Genomic DNA, 19087 nt, shown 5'->3' with positions numbered 1-19087 from the left:
TAATAGATTATTATCAGTCAACGTGATTTATGTATTGCATTATTAAATTCAGTCAGGAATATAAAGTATTTGTAACATTATTATTTTTTGATTAATTTTTGTTTTATTAAATTTGAAACATAAAAATTATGACTTTGACCTTGTCCAGAAGGGGCAAATTCACCGCGAAACGTTTCGCGCGTTAGCTAGATACTAGACGCCAATACATCGCGTCCACAAGCATAGCGCGAATTCAATATATGCGCTTACATCACTTGCACTTCGCCAGTCTCTCGACTTGAGCTTGATTTGCGATTACGTATTACGCACAAAAGAATCGCGGCGAATTCCCCCGTTCTGGACAAGCTCTTTTAGTTTCTCCAGTATGGCGACGTTTGTTCTTCTGACCATACATGAGATTCTCAGCATTCGGTGCCAACACCATCTTGAAGGCATCTATTCTCTCCTGCTCACATGCTTTAACAATGTAATAAGATTGTAATAATGTGCACATTTAACTTAAAATGAATAGCTTTTTTAAGATTGTAATAATGTGCACATTTAACTTAAAATGAATAGCCTTTTTAAGATTGTAATAATGTGCACATTTAACTTAAAATGAATAGCCTTTTTAAGATTGTAATAATGTGCACATTTAACTTAGAATGAATAGCCTTTTTAAGATTGTAATAATGTGCACATTTAACTTAAAATAAATAGTCTTTTTGCTAGTTGCTATATTATCACGCACAAGCTGCACATTGCACTAAATACAAATTGTCTTTTCGCTACTGATTTGGTTGGTCTTCCTTAAAACAGTGATTGTGGACAGTGGCGATTTTGGTTTTAACCGCCTCAAATAAAGTAAGCAGGAACTTACACACTGATGTGAATCCTTTGCGCCACACAGTTTGACAGCACACTGGTAGTACACGCTGGCCGTGTACGGGAACTTGTGAGCTTGGAACGTAACCGAAGCCTTGGAGCCATCAGCCGAGTAGTCAAACATCCCCATTATTTCATTATCCAGCGGACATCTGAAATACAGTAAATTTATTTCATAATACAGTAAATAAATTACTGAAATTACTTGGCTGCATTAACAGAATACCCTCTGATTTTACTAATGTCCGTACAATCAAAACTCTTTATTGCTCGACTGTTCGCCCTCTTCTAGAATATGCCTCCTAGAATAGTGCTCTGGTCTCCATTCTATGTCAATCGCATAAATCACATTGAATCAGTCCAACATCGCTCGCTTCGAAAAGTAGCGTGGACGCTTGGACTAGAGAGAGGTAATTACTCTTATGCTGATACAGTCAATGCTCAATATTTCTAGTCTACAAAAACATAGAACTAATATTGACTCCATATATATGTTTGGCATACTAAATGAAACTAAAACTAAAATCAAACATCGACTCAAAACTGTATTGTAGGACAAGAGGCCAACTATTGAGCTTCTTGTAAAAAAAGATACTATCGTAGACTATATAGTTTGGCTACACTTATCCAGCCTAAAATCGGAATTTTACTAAAAATTCTTAAAAATCTGAATAACTTTTAAACGACTGAATATCGCTGAACATTCATTGGCGTTAAATCGATGGGCATTGAAGTTCCCCATCGCTCTGCCACCGATGATCAGTCCTCCCAGTTACAGGCTGTACATCGTGTTATATATTAGTGATATATTCGTTAGTATCTTTTCTTACCCCTCATCATTGAGCAGGCTCTGCTGTGCCCAGCCGAGCCCATCCCGAACAGTGCAGTCCGTCACTTTGATACCGTGCTTCCCCAATTCCTTGTCAATGGAGATCACCAGAGTGAGAGGGTCTCCGATTTTCACATTTGTGGCAATCTATAAAAAGATAATTCAATATTTGTTTACACATCTTTATAAAAACAGCTTGTCGAACATGGTTGTCCATTCCACTACGGTCAGCCAATTTGCACAACAACTAAGCTATCATTTCTTAAGAAGGTGATATGCTGTGTTGCCGTGGGCATATCAAAACTGTCACCTCCACTATCCATTTCTTAATAGCAATTTTATATTATGAGAACTTACTAATTGTCCTTATGGATAATGAAAGTAGATTGTACACTTTAACCGAGTAGTAGGTCAATCCTCTTTGACCGAAGGTTGTATTTATTATTTTATTTTTTTGCAGCATCAGGGTGGAGTATCTAGCAGTGGCGAGCGGTGAGTTTTTAAATTGGTAAGCTATGAAAATTCTGATAAAATGTCCATAGCGGTAGTATGGCATATAAAAAACAAGTCTATTTTATATTTAATCAATAATTCCTAACAAATGGCTCCAGCGGCTAATAGTTTCAGCAAAAATATTTTTAATGTAGCACAAACATTTGATTTAAAAAATACAATTTTAAAAAACATAATTGCAAAAAAAAATTGAGACCCCTGTGGACTCGAATCCCCGCCTTCATCGTTCGAAAGCAACGACCCAACCGCGGGGCTATTTCGCGTTTTGGGCTAAGTGTCGAAAAAGTAATTAATAAACTAAATAATTCATTAGCGCACCAGCGCATCTTTGGTTAAATCAGACTATTATAACTTGTCTTGAAATAAAACACTATTTCTTAATAAATGATAATAATTAAATAATTTTAAAGTATTCCTTACCGAGTACGATAGTTCACCAAACAAAACATAAATTACGTTTTAAGAATCATTGTTTCATCGACTTTTAAATCACATTATTATTCACAAAACGACATAAGTTATATATATTATAATTCTTCATATATATTTATTCTTAACACTATACACTAGTAACGTTTTTATCATAACTCTAACTAAAGTTTAAATGGATACTGAAGAATAACCTACAATATTCAACTGTCATGGTATGTACAAAAACGTATTACATTCAAAAAACAATTAGCGAATCTTTGTTTTTTTTTAAACCCACTAAAGGATTTATACTATATTATGAATTAAAATATCAATTCGTTTCGATTAAAATATCAATATATTAATTTATTTTAAAGCAAATTTACTTTCAAACCACCGAAACATAAGTATGATCAATTACTGTCCATTACTTACTTATTATTGTAACTTTCGTGTTAAGACAAACAAAATATATTCGTTATCTCTTTCTCACGTTATGTAACGAGTGCGTATATTGTCACCTCCCTTAGACTGTCGTAAGTCAAATTGATGTATTTTAAAGAATACTAGCCCTTATGAAAAAGTATTGAAAGACTAAATTGCATTAATGAAAGCTGCAAGATTTTACTGTAATCGCAAGTGTAATTTTTCGAACGAGATTCTAAAGTTTTAGGTTAAAGACGTATTTGAATTAATGATTTTAAAGTGAGCAGAGTAATCTCGTGTAATCCAGTAGTAATAATTTTGGCCAATAGAGGCACAACTGGTCGCTGTGTGGAATAATGGAATATATAAATTTACTTACCCAAGAAAAGTAATATATTTTTTTGGTGATGTGTTTTTTCCTTATAATACTCCAGTATTATAAAACATTACTTACGATGTCAAAAAAATATGGTAAGCTGCATGTAATCGATTATAAGGAGCATTCGCCCCTGGTATCTAGTAACTCTTGTATTTGTAACGGAAGGAAGGAAGAGAGGAGAGGGGATGTGAAGGAAAAAAGAAGGATAAAGGAACAACTTCAATATTTAGATAGTGGCATTTCAATCTCGACTTAAATGTAAATAAAGAAGGGGCGTCTCTAACATTAGCGGGTAGATTATTCCACGATTGAGCAGCTACTACTGTGAAAGAGGAGGCAAGAAAATTAGAGCGATGAAAGGGTATTAAAAGGGTTCTCTCGTTACTAGAACGAAGAGATAGTCCGTGTTCTGATAGAGGTTGGAGGGGCTCTCTCAGATAAACAGGCGAAGTGGGATTATTCCAAACTGTGAAGAAGTGATAGAATGTGAATGTTTCTTCTATGCCTGATTTAGAAGTTTGCTTTTAATACCCTCAATTACGGTAAGCCTAGTTATTACGTATATTTGTCTGACGGCGCCCTAGATGATGGAACGTCCAATTGTTTACCTCATTGTGGGCGGGGTTTCCGTTGTAGATTTTCATGGAGTAAGCCGGACCGCTCCCGGGATGGGTGGACGATGATGATACACTGTAAGGAAAAGTAATAACAATTAAAAAACAATCTAATTTTAAATTCCTTGTTTTGAAATCCATATGAGAAAGTTTAGCATATTTTATTTATTTTAAAGAAACAATTAGTCGACAATGATGTAATAACATTTTTTTTTAAAATACAGTTTAAAGACAGACCAGCAAAGTTTCTAAATAAAAATCATACAACAATGTTTGATTATATCCAAATGCTTGCAGACTGGCTGGATTTCCTCCCTAGGGAGTTATTCATGTTTAAATTTATTTCAACAGAGAGGGAAAACATTTTTGAGAAGGGAATATGGAAGTCTAGGCATTTACAGGGCTTTTGACCTGTCATCGGCTGGTTTCAGTGGCCACTTTACACACTGTGTAACATTCACCATTCTGCCCATGTTTGAACATCTACGATCAAATTACATTGATCAATTTGTCCCAATTCTAACGTTTTTGCAAAATGATGTAATCTTGTAAGAATGTTGTTAATAATTAGGTTGATTTCAGACAAAATCCACCTGGTCCATGAAGAGTATAGAAATTGAAAAAATAAAATTTTTTCAGGCGTTGCCTAGTGTGTAGGTGAAATAATTCAATAAGATGAATCTCACCCGCATAAATAAAGGTTTCAGCTCTTTAACTTCACAAAAATCAACAAATGAAAGAATTTAAGGAATAAAGATGTTCAAATATGGGCAAAATGTTAAATGTTACATAGTGTGTAAAATGGCCACTTAAACCGACCAATGACAGGTCATAAGCCCTGTAGATGCCTAGACTTCTATATTGCCTTCTTTAAAATGTTCTTCATCTCTGTTGTAATATGTTGATGTTATTGATTAGGTTTATTTTATTAACATATTACAACAGAGATGAAGAACATTTAGGAGAAGGTAATATAGAAGTCCAGGCATCTACAGGGCTTATGACCTGTCAATGGCTGGTTTAAGTGGCCACTTTACACACTGTGTAACATTCACCATTCTGCATATATTTGAACATCTATATTCCTTCAATTCTTTCATCTGTTGATGTTTGTGAAGTTAAAGAGCTGAAACCTTTATTTATGCGGGTGAGATTCATCTAATTGAATTATTTCACCTACATACTAGACTAGGCAACGCCTGAAAATATTATTTTTTCAATTTCTATACTTCTTCATGGACCAGGTAATTTATCAACAATATTGAAAATATTATTTTGGCGTTGCCTAGCATGTAGGTGAAATAATTCAATTAGTTGAATCTCACCCACATAAATAAAGGTTTCAGCTCTTTAACTTCACAAACATCAACAGATGAAAGAATTGAAGGAATATAGATGTTCAAATATAGACAGAATGGTGAATGTTACACAGTGTGTAAAGTGGCCGCTTAAACCAGCCATTGACAGGTCATAAGCCCTGTAGATGCCTGGACTTCTATATTACCTTCTCTTAAATGTTCTTCATCTCTGTTGTAATATGTTAATATTAACAGCTCCCCAGGGAGTTGAATCCAGTCCTTGTCTACAAAAATTTGGACAAACTCAAAATATTGTTGAGGTTTATTTTAGTTTTTTTTTAGTTTTAAAGCTGATTTTATAGATTTATGTGTCAAGCATTGTATTAAAAAAATAAATTACCACGCCAGATGCGAATGATTTTTGTGTTTAAATATAAATAACTCCTCAGACGTTACTACAAAGTTATGTCGTCACTTTTTCTGACTAATGTCATTCTAATCAAGCTATATTTTAAGGACTATAGGCATGGCATAGTGGTAGAATAAGGATGATTTACCACGCCTAGGCGTGTAAATTTATTCCAGGTTTATAAGTAAGGTTCTTAGTATGTTATTTTACTCCAATAAAAATAGATTTGAATGCTTACTCTATTTCGTGCGTGTATTCCCGGACGTCGCTCAGCCTGGCCGCCTTAGGCTGGGTGTCCTGAAGAGCCCCGGCTGGGGGCTGCAGGGGGGGGCGGCAGGACACGTGGTGGGCGCGCCCCATGCCGGTCACGAGACGCGGGTGCGGCTGCACCATCAGGACGTTGCGATACTCAACGGTACCGTCATCCTGAAATGAAAGAATTCATAGATTAAACTTTGTGCGGCGATGTCACATAAGTCTACATATTTATTTGTTTACTTATAACTCAGAGTTATAATGCGTAACCTAGAGAGAAGCCCTTATCACAATGTTTCATAGAACGCAGGCGATGTTGGTTTGTTGCTTAACAACCTTTTGGTGGCCATTTTGTTTTATTTGACAACATAAACATAACGGTTTGATCGAATGCTTTTGTCGCTGTGCTTGGCTTTGTTTGTAAATAACTTGGATATAATAAATAAAAATCCACTATGGTGAATTGCAGTTTGTTTGGTTGCAGCAGTAGGAGCGTCAAAGCTGTTAAAGGAGGCAGTTTTCACAGGAAATTGATTCAGAATATTTTCTCAAGATTTACATTGATTTTTGGCGTTTATTGTCCCGACACTTGTATTATGTTGCTTAAAAACTTTCCTAATATCAACATATTTACTTCAGATACTATTTTTTCTCAATTTAGGGGATAAATTTGTGAATTAAAGAACGTTTACTGTTGATAATGACAGTTGATTATGCGCAATATGTTAGGGCCGTGCTAGGAATTCATATAACGTTTGAGTTTTTATCGAGTAGAGGTCGATTAAAATTTTACTCGAAAATAGCAACGTTAACCTTGAAATCGCATCTAAAATGACGTGTCCAAATTTCAGGCCGCTACGACTCGCCGTTTCGGAGATGTGACGGACAAACAAACAAATCAACACAGGACTTAGGTTCCATGAAGTTGGAATTTATGTCTCAATAAATATATATTGTGAATAAAACGAATAAATAAATAAACACAAACATGTACTTTCAGTGATATAAAATAAATACACAGGTACATATTTAAAAGTAATTATAATACAAATTAATATCCATTTGGCAGTTCTTGACTCGATTGTTTTGCTGCGAACTGTAGCTCACTTAATACCCAATAGCCTTAGAATGGTTTTCCTACGTTTGGGCTTCTCTCTAGGTTACGCATTATTACTCTGAGACTTATAAGTACTTTGTTGAGGCCAAAACTAAATTGAGCAATATTTCGTTTATTAAATAATTCTTTACAGAACGCATTCAAATTACTAACTTCGTTGCGAAGATTTGGCGGGTTAAAATAATACTTTACAAAGAACGCTTTATTGGTTAATTTTGTTTACCGACTAGCAATTTCAGATGTTATTGTTCGGCTTTGCAACGTGTTCATTTATTTCAAAAGTGTCGTATATCGTGAATTATTGTTTTATGCCCTTTTAAATAATGTCGTCTACTGAAGTTGAGATATTTATTTTTCTGTGTATACTTTGTACCCTTGAATTTTTTTATATAATATTTCAAAGAACCGGAAATTTGTCCTGTGTTAAGATCTTAGTTTAGTTTATTGTTTCTTGTCCTAGGATGTCGCATATAATTTAATTTATTGAGGAAGAAAAATCTTGTAATTGTTTGAAAAGGTCTTAGAAATATTTTGTTTGGCACTAAAATATCAGTATTTTTTGTAGAATGCAATTGAAATAGGTTTTGGAAAGCTTGTGAGAGAGGAACAAGCTTTAGTCTTCATCTTGAAGTCTGCAAGTGCGCTTGTAGAGTTGCTGACGGAAAGTCAGACCGTAGCAGGCGAGGAGTGTACGCATCCTCGAGTGATACGTGTATTAGGTAAATGTGGTTACCTACGTAATCATTTAAAGGAACTGCAGTTATCTTTTAGGATAGTTGCGATAATTATTATTTCTGTGACATTCACTAGTGAGCCTCTAGAGACGATGACGGGAGGTCCTAAGTGACAGGCGAGGCTTGTACGCATCCTCGAGTGTGAGGGTGTGATTGCCCTGTGGTTTTATTTGAGCTGATTTGTTTGTTTAATGACTATGTGCCCGCTCAACTTTTTCAGACTGTTTTCTATTGTAATTTATGCGACATTGCGGAATTTGAAAATAAATAGTAGCTTAAAGAAACTGTGTGTCTTTTTCCTCGTTCGCATGTCACCCGAGATTGGCGAGACCGTCGAAGCGAGAACCCTGCACCAGCTGGCGTGAACATACTTTATTCGACATTTTTGAGACACAAGTCCCTGTAAACTGTACTTGACTTCTAACTTGATCGAGGGTGACAGACAAATCGACTGTATATACTTGACTGGTGTCTCTGACGCCGATCGGGTTATTGAAAGCGGTAAATGTAAATTCAAAAAATAAAAATACGCGAATCTTTTAAAAATAAAGATTTTTTTGACAAAGCAAATCAATTTACCGTCCATTATACAGCTAAAAAAAATGTTCTTGCCATGTGCGGATTTGAAAAGAAGCCACAAGACCTTTAAAACAGATTCGGGTAAGTGGGCTTTCAATGTAGCTAACTTCGTAATTGATAATCATAGGTAGGCAGAGAGGATGGACCGCCACGCACGTCTATCCTGACATATATTCCAAGCTTCATCCACATTCATACATGCCTTTCAGTTGTGTCTGCTTTAGACGTGACCAGACTTAAAATTTTTATTTACCTGATCATGCCACGTCTTTCTTGGTCGTCCACGTCCTTCATTACCATTCATTCTAGCCAGATCAAAAACAAACGGGAATTTCTAATTTGGAATGCCCACGCTGCACCAATCAGTATTCTTGTAACCACGTTGGCAGCACTGTTTTTGACAATCTGTCAAAGTTTGACGGCGATCGGATGCTCAGTATACTGTCAACGTTTGTTTGAGTGAGTCCAAAAATTGCTTTGTGGCTTCAAATTTAATTATCTATAGAATCACTATGTAAAGCGCCCTTGAGGTATTATATTACGAAAATGGCGCTGTATAAATTGTCCATATTAATAATAATAAAACCATCTCAGTGACCTATCTCAGATTTCCAATCTTGCCTGATTTCATCATTCGTAACCCAGTCATACATTGATTTTCCACACATTCATCTAAGCGGACTAGAGAGAGATAATTATTCTTATGCTGAAATAGAGTCAATGTTAAATATTTCTAGTCTACAAAAACGTAGAACTAATATTGACTCCATATATATGTTCGGCATACTAAATGGTATAATCGATGTTCCATCATTACTGGGACAAGTCAAATTCAATATTCCGACTCGTAGATTGAGAAACAATGAAGTACTGTTCATCGATCAGCATAGAACAAACTATGGCCTAAATTCTCCAATGACCCGCCTTTGTCGTATTGTTAACTCAAGACAAGATCTGGACTTTTTTGGTTTAAGTTTACAACGATTTAAACGAGCACTAAATAAATAGTCCAGATCTTGTCTCGATGTCCCTTATGTTTGTCAATGCTTCTTTCTTTTTTTAAAAAATGTTTTAAACTATTCTTTTATTGTAATATTTAAACCTTAAAAATTGTATACATGGACAATGTCCGTTAATAAATAAATAAATAAGCGACCGTACATCCACCGCATTCACTCTGCTTTCACCTTCCTTTGCCAGGTTCCACGTTTCACTCCCAAGCATGAGTGCTGGGACTAAAACCCCGTTGTGCACTGCCAGTCTAGCTTCGATTAACATATTTTAATAAGCAATTAGTTGCGTGCGTTCACTCTTCTTTCAACGTCATTTTCAACTCTTTCATCTCTTGAAAACATGCTTCCCCGATTGTACAAACATGGACACAATACGAAAATATCAGAACAATGCAATTTACAACATTCTAAAACGAGACAAGGACAGTCGAGGCTAATAAAACCGGGACTTAAATTATACACAGACAAAACTAAACAAAAGACGCAGGCAACTTTTACAAAAGATGTTAAAAATATTATCATTAACAATAGAATATGAATTTAAAAAAGAAAAATTATTTTGTCAAATGATTGTAGTCTGTAAGGGTTTATAAATAAATTTCTAATAAAAAACAGTCTATGTTAAATGGGTCGCGAATAGGAAAAAATCACATACAACGAATACCAATAAAAACATATTTATTTATATAAACGCCCAATGGGCATTTTTAAGGACATATTTATACATAGAAAATTATTACAAAAGAAAGTAGAAACACACAATGATATATAGTAGACTTTGTGGGAGTGGAAGCGGGAGAGAGGTGTTTATAATTGAATTTGATTCAGTGATCGTTTGAAAGAAGACAACTTGTTATCAAAGAAATCAACACTGGTATGTTTGTTGGCAGACCTGAGAATTCTGGGCACAGGGGAATGAAAACCATAGTTAGTTCTATGGTTATCGGTATGAAAGAGTCAGTTTTGTCTGAGGTTTCTAGTTGGGATATTTAATTTTATCGAGCTCAGTAGTTCAGGCGCATCAAAGAGTGAGTTGAGAATTTTAAATAGGACTAGAAGGTCGGATTTATTTGGACGGTCTTGAAGAGAAGATATATTTAAGCTAGTTTCTAACTCATTATACGTATTGTACATTGGTCTCTGGATAAGCCCAACCTCCAGCCTATCTTTCTTTAAAACCGATGTTGAAATATGAAATGGATTTAAAATAATGAATTGTATTTTTGAAATCAATATGGGTATTGTGGAAAAATGTTTGCATACTTAATTTTTTTTTAATACGTTGCTAGAAAAACGCGACATGTTTGGCCTTGATAGTTGTGACGTCAAGATTTGTGACAATGTTCTAAACAAATTTGAATGGTCGGGAACAAATAAACGTGAATCGAAACGTATTAGGGGCGACCAATGGTATGACCGTTTTCGCGGGAATACAAAATTGCAAATTAAAAATATTTTTTATGCCACTACGAAAAAAAATCTTCTACTAAAAAAAAAACTTTTACTGGACAGTATTCCGTTTGATTACTTTAAAAATGCAAATTAAAAAACGTGATATTTCCCTATAAATACTCTGAGGTTCAGCGTTTAAGCTACGGTCGAGTGGTTATAACGTTTGCTTAGAGTAAAAACTCATTATTTGCATAAATCATGTTTCAGAGATAATGAGGTTCAAAATTATTTAAACGTTTTCACAAATATTTTATTTATTTTTTAATGAATGAAAAAAAATTTTTTTTGCAAGTGTGGTAAATATATTTGTCTTTAGATCTTTGTTAATTTTTACTTTATTTTAGTTTTGTTTTTACTTTAAAATTAACAAATCGCAATGAATGAATTTTACCTGTCAGGAAAATACCCGCTTGTCCCCACTTACCCCTCCCCCCACTCACTAAGAATAGTCCAGAAACCGCATAAGCACATCAAACAGAAGGCGACTCGACTACTCATAAATGAGTAGGTTTACGTTTGAACCATTAGTTTCTTTGTAGACGTCGCTCGGTACGCAACTCCTGATTTGAATGCAACTATGCCGTGTTGTGTCCTTTTAAAGCATAGAAATACTGCTAGGATCTTAAAGAAACAGGATGGCATCACATTTCATGTGTAATTAACAAACGAATGTTTAAGTAGCAAATGAATTACTTAAAAAATGAATTATTTTTCCATCTGTCAGATTGCCGAAGAAACAAAATGGAAATTTCGTTAGTGTTGCCAGGGTGAAATCTTTTTTTACCCTACTTTGCTCATTTAATAAAAGAACTAATGAAAATTAGACCTCGGATTAAACAACGCCGTGGAAATTTGAACGACATTATCTTTAAAACATCAAATATTATTTAGCATGATATGAAAATATCCGTTTTGTGTCAAATAAAATTTGTTTTATATTTTAAGTTCAAAGTTCATAAATTCAATTACTTTTATTAAATGACCCTTTATTTATCTAATATGTTGTGTCAATCAATGTTTCCGCGTGCACAATAAAATTGTAGAGAAATTAACAGATTACTTTTTTTTACCTTACATTTGTGTTATGATTTTTTTTTTCCCATCAAGCAACATTACCCGGCGACTTAACGTATGCGCGCGGCGAAAGTGTGTCGAAGTGGGGGAATTATTGGACACAGTCCTAACTAACTAACTAACTAACCATCACGCCATTTCCCCGGAGGGGTAGGCAGAGAAGATAGAACGCCACACCACTCTGTCCTGGCACACTTCCTTTGCTTCCTTCACATTCATACATCTTCTCATGCACGCACGTCGATTATTCCGACTTTTCACATGACCACTTTCAAGAATTTGTTGTACTTGATCATGCCATGTCTTTCTCGGCCTTCCTCGACTTCTACAACCAGACACATTCGCATCATAAATCTTTTTAGCCGTTCTTTCATCATTCATTCGCTCCACATGACCGAACCATCGCAAAAGACCTTTCTTAATTTTGTCGATAATGCTTAACTCAGCCTTGCATTCTGCTCTAATTTCGACATTAGGGCACCTATCATACATTGTTTTTCCGCACATTCGCCTGAAGGATCGCATTTCAACAGCATTCAGTCTACTTTCGTCCCTTTACACAGTCCGATGTATTCAAATATGATTCTACGCTCCTTCTGGACTATTCATTGGATTTTTGTGTGATTTTTTTATTGTACGACCATTTTAGGCAGATAATGACTATTACATATCATACATTAATAATAATAATAATATTCAAAGTTTATTAACAAAAGTGACAATAACTTTATCTACTACATAAACACTTAGGTAATAGATTTCTCTAGATCATGTCTAGTCTGCCTCACTAGGTACAACCTGTTTTAAGGCAGACATTTTTATGCAAAAATATACAATAAAATTACTACCTACTCGTTAATATACTAAACAGTCATACAATATTAATTTATTAGGAATTTATTTTTGGTAAATTTTCCGATTTTTCTCGACCTAAATCCAGTGACCATTTTTTTACAAATTTGTTAAATTGAATCTGGGTTATGGTTTTGCAATCTTTGGGTAAAATATTGAATATTTTGGGGCCCAGAAACCTGAAATTTATTCGCCCGAATTCAGAGTTTGTGGTAGACCCCATGACCCATCCTCTAGTTTGACTTCTGGTAGTGTGGGAGTGTTCCTTTTGGGATTTGATAGAATAATTTACTTGCACAAACATTATTATTCTAACATATTACAACAGAGATGAAGAACATTTAAGAGAAGGTAATATAGAAGTCCAGGAATTAATTCAATTAGTTGAATCTCACCTGCATAAATAAAGGTTTCAGCTCTTTAACTTCACAAACATCAACAGATGAAAGAATTGAAGGAATATAGATGTTTAAATATGGGCAGAATGGTGAAGTTACACAGTGTGTAAAGTGTCCACTTAAACCAGCCATTGACAGGTCATAAGCCCTGTAGATGCCTGGACTTCTATATTACCTTCTCTTAAATGTTCTTCATCTCTGTTGTAATATGTTAATATAAACAGCTCCCCAGGGAGTTGAATCCAGTCCTTGTCTACAAAAATTTGGACAAACTCAAAATATTGTTGATAAATTACCTGGTCCATGAAGAAGTATAGAAATTGAAAAAATAATATTTTCAGGCGTTGCCCAGTATGTAGGTGAAATAATTCAATTAGATGAATCTCACCCGCATAAATAAAGGTTTCAGCTCTTTAACTTCACAAACATTAACATATGAAAGAATTGAAGGAATATAGATGTTCAAATATAGGCAGAATGGTGAATGTTACACAGTGTGTATAGTGGCCACTTAAACCAGCCATTGACAGGTCATAAGCCCTGTAGATGCCTGGACTTCTATATAACCTTCTCTTAAATGTTCTTCATCTCTGTCGTAATATGTTAATTATTATTCTAAAAATATATAATTGTCTTATATCTAAGATCTCGAATTCCTCAAATAACTTGACGCTGGGGTACCTGAAGGGCTTTTTAAAATTATTTAATGATTGATTTTTGAGCAGATTCGAGAGGTTTGAATATCGATTTATCAGTGCCTCCCCATCCTATTATGCCATAAGTTATAATTGAATTACATAAAATAAAATATACTTGCTTGAGTTTAATTAGGGATAAGATGTTACGCGTTGACTTAAAGATATGGGAATGTTTTCTATTTTTTTGTGTTATATATTCGATGTGTTCTGTCCATTTAAAATATTTATCAATAATTATTCCCAAATACTTTATTTGGTGTACTGATTCAAGTATTTCAGAGCATATTTTTAATTGAAGGTTTTGTTTAGGCTGTCCCACTGTGGTTTTACTAAATGTTATATATTTTGTTTTGAATGTATATAATGAATTTTGTACACTCAACTCATTTTGGTTCAATATTGCAAATAATGAGTTTTACCTCTAAGCATTGTCCTCTCCTGAGCGGTAAAGGCTGCTCACAGAGTTGGGACAGGACAATATTGTCTTGTCTATTCATTTTACCATTTAGACAGCGGTTTTTACACACAATTTCTGGCAGCAAGAAACTTCCTCATGGTGGTAATTTTTGTTTTTATTAGATGATTAATGAAATAGGAATCTTAAGAAGCTAACATTGAATCTATAAACGGATATATTGAAATCATGTTTGAACAGATGTACGCCTGTCACTATAACCTAAATACAAATATTAGGCATACAATAAATTATGGCGACATATTTCTCGTACGCATTGAAATTTTGGATGAATTTTAATTTAAAAACTAATATTTGAAGCTCTGAATATATTGTAACCTCGTTTTACACGGTTTTGAAATAACACGGAACTGTATGGGAAAATTTTAAATTGAGATTTATTTAAAAAGAGCTGTTGACTTCAAATCCATAAAGACAATATAAATAATATAAATAGTAGTGTCTCTACGTCACAAAATGTAAGTACGCGACCTAGAACAACTGGCAACATCTTAATTTCCAAATTAAAAACAACTATAGCATATCATTATACTTACAGGGGAATATTTTTCTTTAATGAAATTTATTCATTCATTTTATTGAGTAAACAAACAGCATGTACATAAATATTGACAATTTCTTTGTATATTCGTGTAGGACACTCATGCACACACCAAAAAAATGTTTGAACTTTATTAATTATTTAAATTATGTTAAATATAACAAATTGAAAAGAAAAGAAATGAAATAATATGTATTAAATAATAAAGTTAAATATCTGCTTCTCTCGAAATTTCAATGTTTTTTTAAATCTAAATTTACATACAATGTCACAAAAAATATCAGCCTCGGTAAATATTTATTTATTTATTTATTAATTTACACGCCCTACGGGCTTTTACATATATTAGAAATTACATTCAAGTGCAGCAGTGAAACATAAGTATGTAAATTTAGTTAAAATTAAAGATAACATAAGAAAAGCTAAAAGATACAATAATAAGTAAAAATCAGGAAATGTACCAACATAGGTATGGGGTACATAGAAAAATATTTAATAAATTTACATATGAAAACGTACACGCATACATATACATACATATAAGTTTATACATTATAATGGAGATACTGTTTCATGTACCAATAAGTAAAACATCGTATGTTAAAAATGCTTTTTTTCGTAGAACTTTTTCAATGTACAATACAAAGTTTAATAATATAGATTACACAAACATCACTCTGTCAGATTTAAAATTTACACTAAAAATGTATTATGTAACTTAGTAGACATTATAATAATAAATATGTACATCTCCCCTTCCCTCCTTATCCTCTCTTCAAGCATTTTTGTCCTTATCCCGCCCAATTTACAGTAACTTAATGTTCTTAAAATTAATATTTAAAAAATCTTTGATTATTGAGTACATGAAAATAACATTTTTATATGTATAAATTGTATGTATTTATTTGATATGTAATATATTTTCTTTACTAACTTTGTATACTACGTGGAAATATGTTATTAGTTCTGAGTTTATACACTATATCTGTTTGTTTACTAAAATATGTATGTAGAACTGTCGATTTCCCTAATAAAATATAATAAAATAAAATAAATAAATACATGAGAAGAAAAAGAGTATATAAAGAACAATATTAAGAAATTTTTTATTAAGATAAATAAGATTAAATAAGAAATATATTTTTACATTGGTCGCATATTCCTAGGTATTGTAGATTGTTTCAAATAGTTATAGTCCTTAAAATGTAAGATGATTAGAATGACAGTTGTCAGAAAAAGTGAAGACATAACTTTGTAGTAACGTCTAAGGAGTGATTTATATTGACACACGAAAAATCATTCGTATTTGGTATGTTAATTAATTTTTTTAATAGAATTCTTGATATATAAATCAACATAAATAAATAAAATCAGCTTTAAAACTTAAAAAAAAAACTTAAATAAATCATTAACGACGTTTTTACAAGGTTACATCATTTTGCAAAAACGTTAGAGATGGACAAATTGATCAATGTCATCATCATCATCAGCCGTCTCTTGTCCAATTTTGAACGTAGGCCTCCCCCTTTAGTCTCCATATTTCCCCATCCTGAGCCAACCGCATCCAACCACTTCCCGCAACTCGTCTTATGTCATCAGACCACCTTGTCTGAGGCCTGCCGACACTTCTTCTACCCGTTCTGGGTCGCCATTCCAGGACTTTTTGGTCCATCTAGGGTCTGTGATTCTGGCTATATGACCAGCCCAGCTCCATTTCTGGTTGGCAGCCCTATGGACCACATCGGTGATCTTTGTTCTCGCTCTAATCCATGTATTGATTTTTCTGTCTCAATGAAAAATCGGCGGAATAACCGATCAATGTAAATTGATCGAATAAAAAAAAAAGTTTATTTATTTAAACGCCTTTTAGGCTTTTACATGTTTTACACACATATTTACAAATAAAGACAGACATGTATTTTACAAAGAAGTAAAAATATATAAATGATTTTAAGAAGAAAAAGAAAAATATCATCTTTACATATTAGTATAACAGTGGAAAGAACAGAAGTGCATTTTTAAATATGAAGACAGAAATGCATTTTACACAAAGAAAGGAGCAAAAATAAAAATGAATTAAGAAGAGAAAGAAAAATAAAAAACAAATATTAAAAAAAAAAAAATCATTACATATTAGTAAAAAATATATGAGGATATATAATAGAATAATCAGAATACATGCATAAGGTACATTTTTCGTCTTAGGAAATATGACCACATTTCTGATTCTCGTAGACAACTGAAATGGCTCAAAATTAGACAGCGGAGAGACTATCACTCCCTCTCACTTCTGTTCAATGTACTTCATAGTCCTAACGCTCCTATATACCTGTGTGAAAAATTTCAACGCTTATCAGTTCATGGTTTACCTCTTCGTTCTCATTCTCAAGGCACTCTCTTAATACCCATACACAATTCCTCTTTCTTCTCTAACTCATATAGTGTCCATGCGGCTCGACTGTGGAATCATCTCCCATCCACCATCAAAGATGTTACTACATTATCTCTGTTTAAATCACGTCTGAAGAAACATCTCCTTTCTCTTCCTTAATCTCTCCTCCTTTCCTCTTTCCGCTTTTTCCTTTTTCCCATTGAGTAATAGTTTTGATTTAAGGTAATTTATAAACAAATACATTTATTTCTATTTTTATATATTTTAAACTTTTTAATCTTTTTTTTTTCTATTGAATATGTTCTGTAACTTGAATTATAAAAATAAAACTTTTATTTTATTGGTTGGTTGGAAGAAATTGCCATTTGGCAATAAGCCCGCCAATGTACAAATAACATTAAGTACAAAAAGTTAAATAAATAAATAAATGAATATATTAATACATACGTGTATTGCAGTAGAGAACAGGAGTACATTTATGCGTATAAGTTAAATTAAAATAATCTTAAAGTTAGAAGAAGTTAGAAAAATACTTATTTGGAATACAGATATAAGTCAAAAACGGTAAACAATTGAAATCAACATAGTATTCTTTAGGTATTACAATTTGATTGATAATGTTCACAAAAAAAGTATAAATGTCTTATATTTGGTGAATAATTGTTTTCAACACACTATAATAGGCTTGTTTTTGCGTTTTTTTTAAATCAATTTTCGGAAACAGAGTTTCATGTTTGCATGAAAAAACTGATAAAATCGATTTGATCGCTACACATGATCAGTGATCAGTAATTTCCCATCACTATTGATTTGAGTTTGACAGCTGTCGTTCTAATCATCTATAGTTGACGCGTTTTCTGTGTAAAACAGGAGGTTTTGTCTTGTCGGTCTAGATGGCACGCGGAATGGAAGTCTTTCAAGTGGATTAAGGGAATCAATTTTATTATTTATTGAATGAGGAAGTTCAGTGGTTTTTTAAAAATTTTTTATTTGTTAATAGACTGTTAAACTAAGTCGAATTTAAAAAAAAAAAAAATATATATCGTATTATCGGCGCTACGATTTTTCAAAGTTTTGTATTTCTGAAATAACTCCGCGTGTAACGTCAGAGGTTCATTTCCGCTTATTCTCATTCAGTTCTTCCCATTGGTCCAGAAGCGACAAGCAGACCGGAAATCTTCCATAGCTCTCAGATCATAGGTCGATTCACATGAACCAGTGACGTCATTTAAAGTAGTGCGTTTTTATCAAAATATTTTTTATTATTTTTTTTGTACATTTTCAAGAAACTTTGTTTTACAATTTAATGTTTTAATTTTTATCCCGCGTAAGAAAACATTTTTTGTATCCAATTTCCCGTAGGGCTGAAGTTCCTCATTGTATGAAAATAACTGGTCTAACATTATTCTCCGATTTTGAAGAGAGTTTATTCCATGGTACTGCATACTTTCAGCATGGTTGGAAAAGAGGTAAGGGCAATCGAAGAAAAGCCTTAAGGAGCAGAATCCGGAGTCCAGAAGCTAGACGAACTTGTGATACCCAAGGCATAGTAAATGGATTATGGAGAGATTACGTCAATAGAATGGACTGCTCCAGAATACGCTATACCATGGCCCACGAAATCCCAGCTGTTTGGCGTCTGCCCGGAAAACCACCAAATAGAGGAAAGAACAGCCAGAACTCAAGGACACTGGATATTAATAATTAAAAATAACACGAACAAGCTTACTACACAATAGTTGTTTTTTCTTTTACGTAATGGGA

The 19087-nt window shown here is 33.4% G+C and overlaps 1 protein-coding gene across 3 annotated transcripts in view; it reads right to left on the bottom strand.

The window, feature by feature from the left end:
* Positions 1-19087, bottom strand: part of pio (zona pellucida domain-containing protein piopio) — an 82487-nt gene that overhangs the window by 3532 nt on the left and 59868 nt on the right. For all 3 annotated transcript variants that reach the window (XM_088232245.1, XM_088232242.1, XM_088232246.1), the window contains 4 exons: positions 5982-6169; positions 4031-4112; positions 1695-1840; positions 860-1016 (listed from right to left, as the gene is read on the bottom strand). In XM_088232245.1, the coding sequence (XP_088088371.1) occupies positions 860-1016; positions 1695-1840; positions 4031-4112; positions 5982-6169 (573 nt within the window). The remainder of the gene's footprint in view (positions 1-859; positions 1017-1694; positions 1841-4030; positions 4113-5981; positions 6170-19087) is intronic.

Source organism: Micrasema longulum, unplaced genomic scaffold (assembly GCF_059751315.1).
Source record: "Micrasema longulum isolate JH-2025_06_02 unplaced genomic scaffold, ASM5975131v1 h1tg000958l, whole genome shotgun sequence".
Classification (NCBI taxonomy): domain Eukaryota; kingdom Metazoa; phylum Arthropoda; class Insecta; order Trichoptera; family Brachycentridae; genus Micrasema; species Micrasema longulum.
The sequence above is the reverse complement of the archived record's forward strand: the minus strand, read 5'-3'. Positions and strand labels throughout refer to the sequence as shown.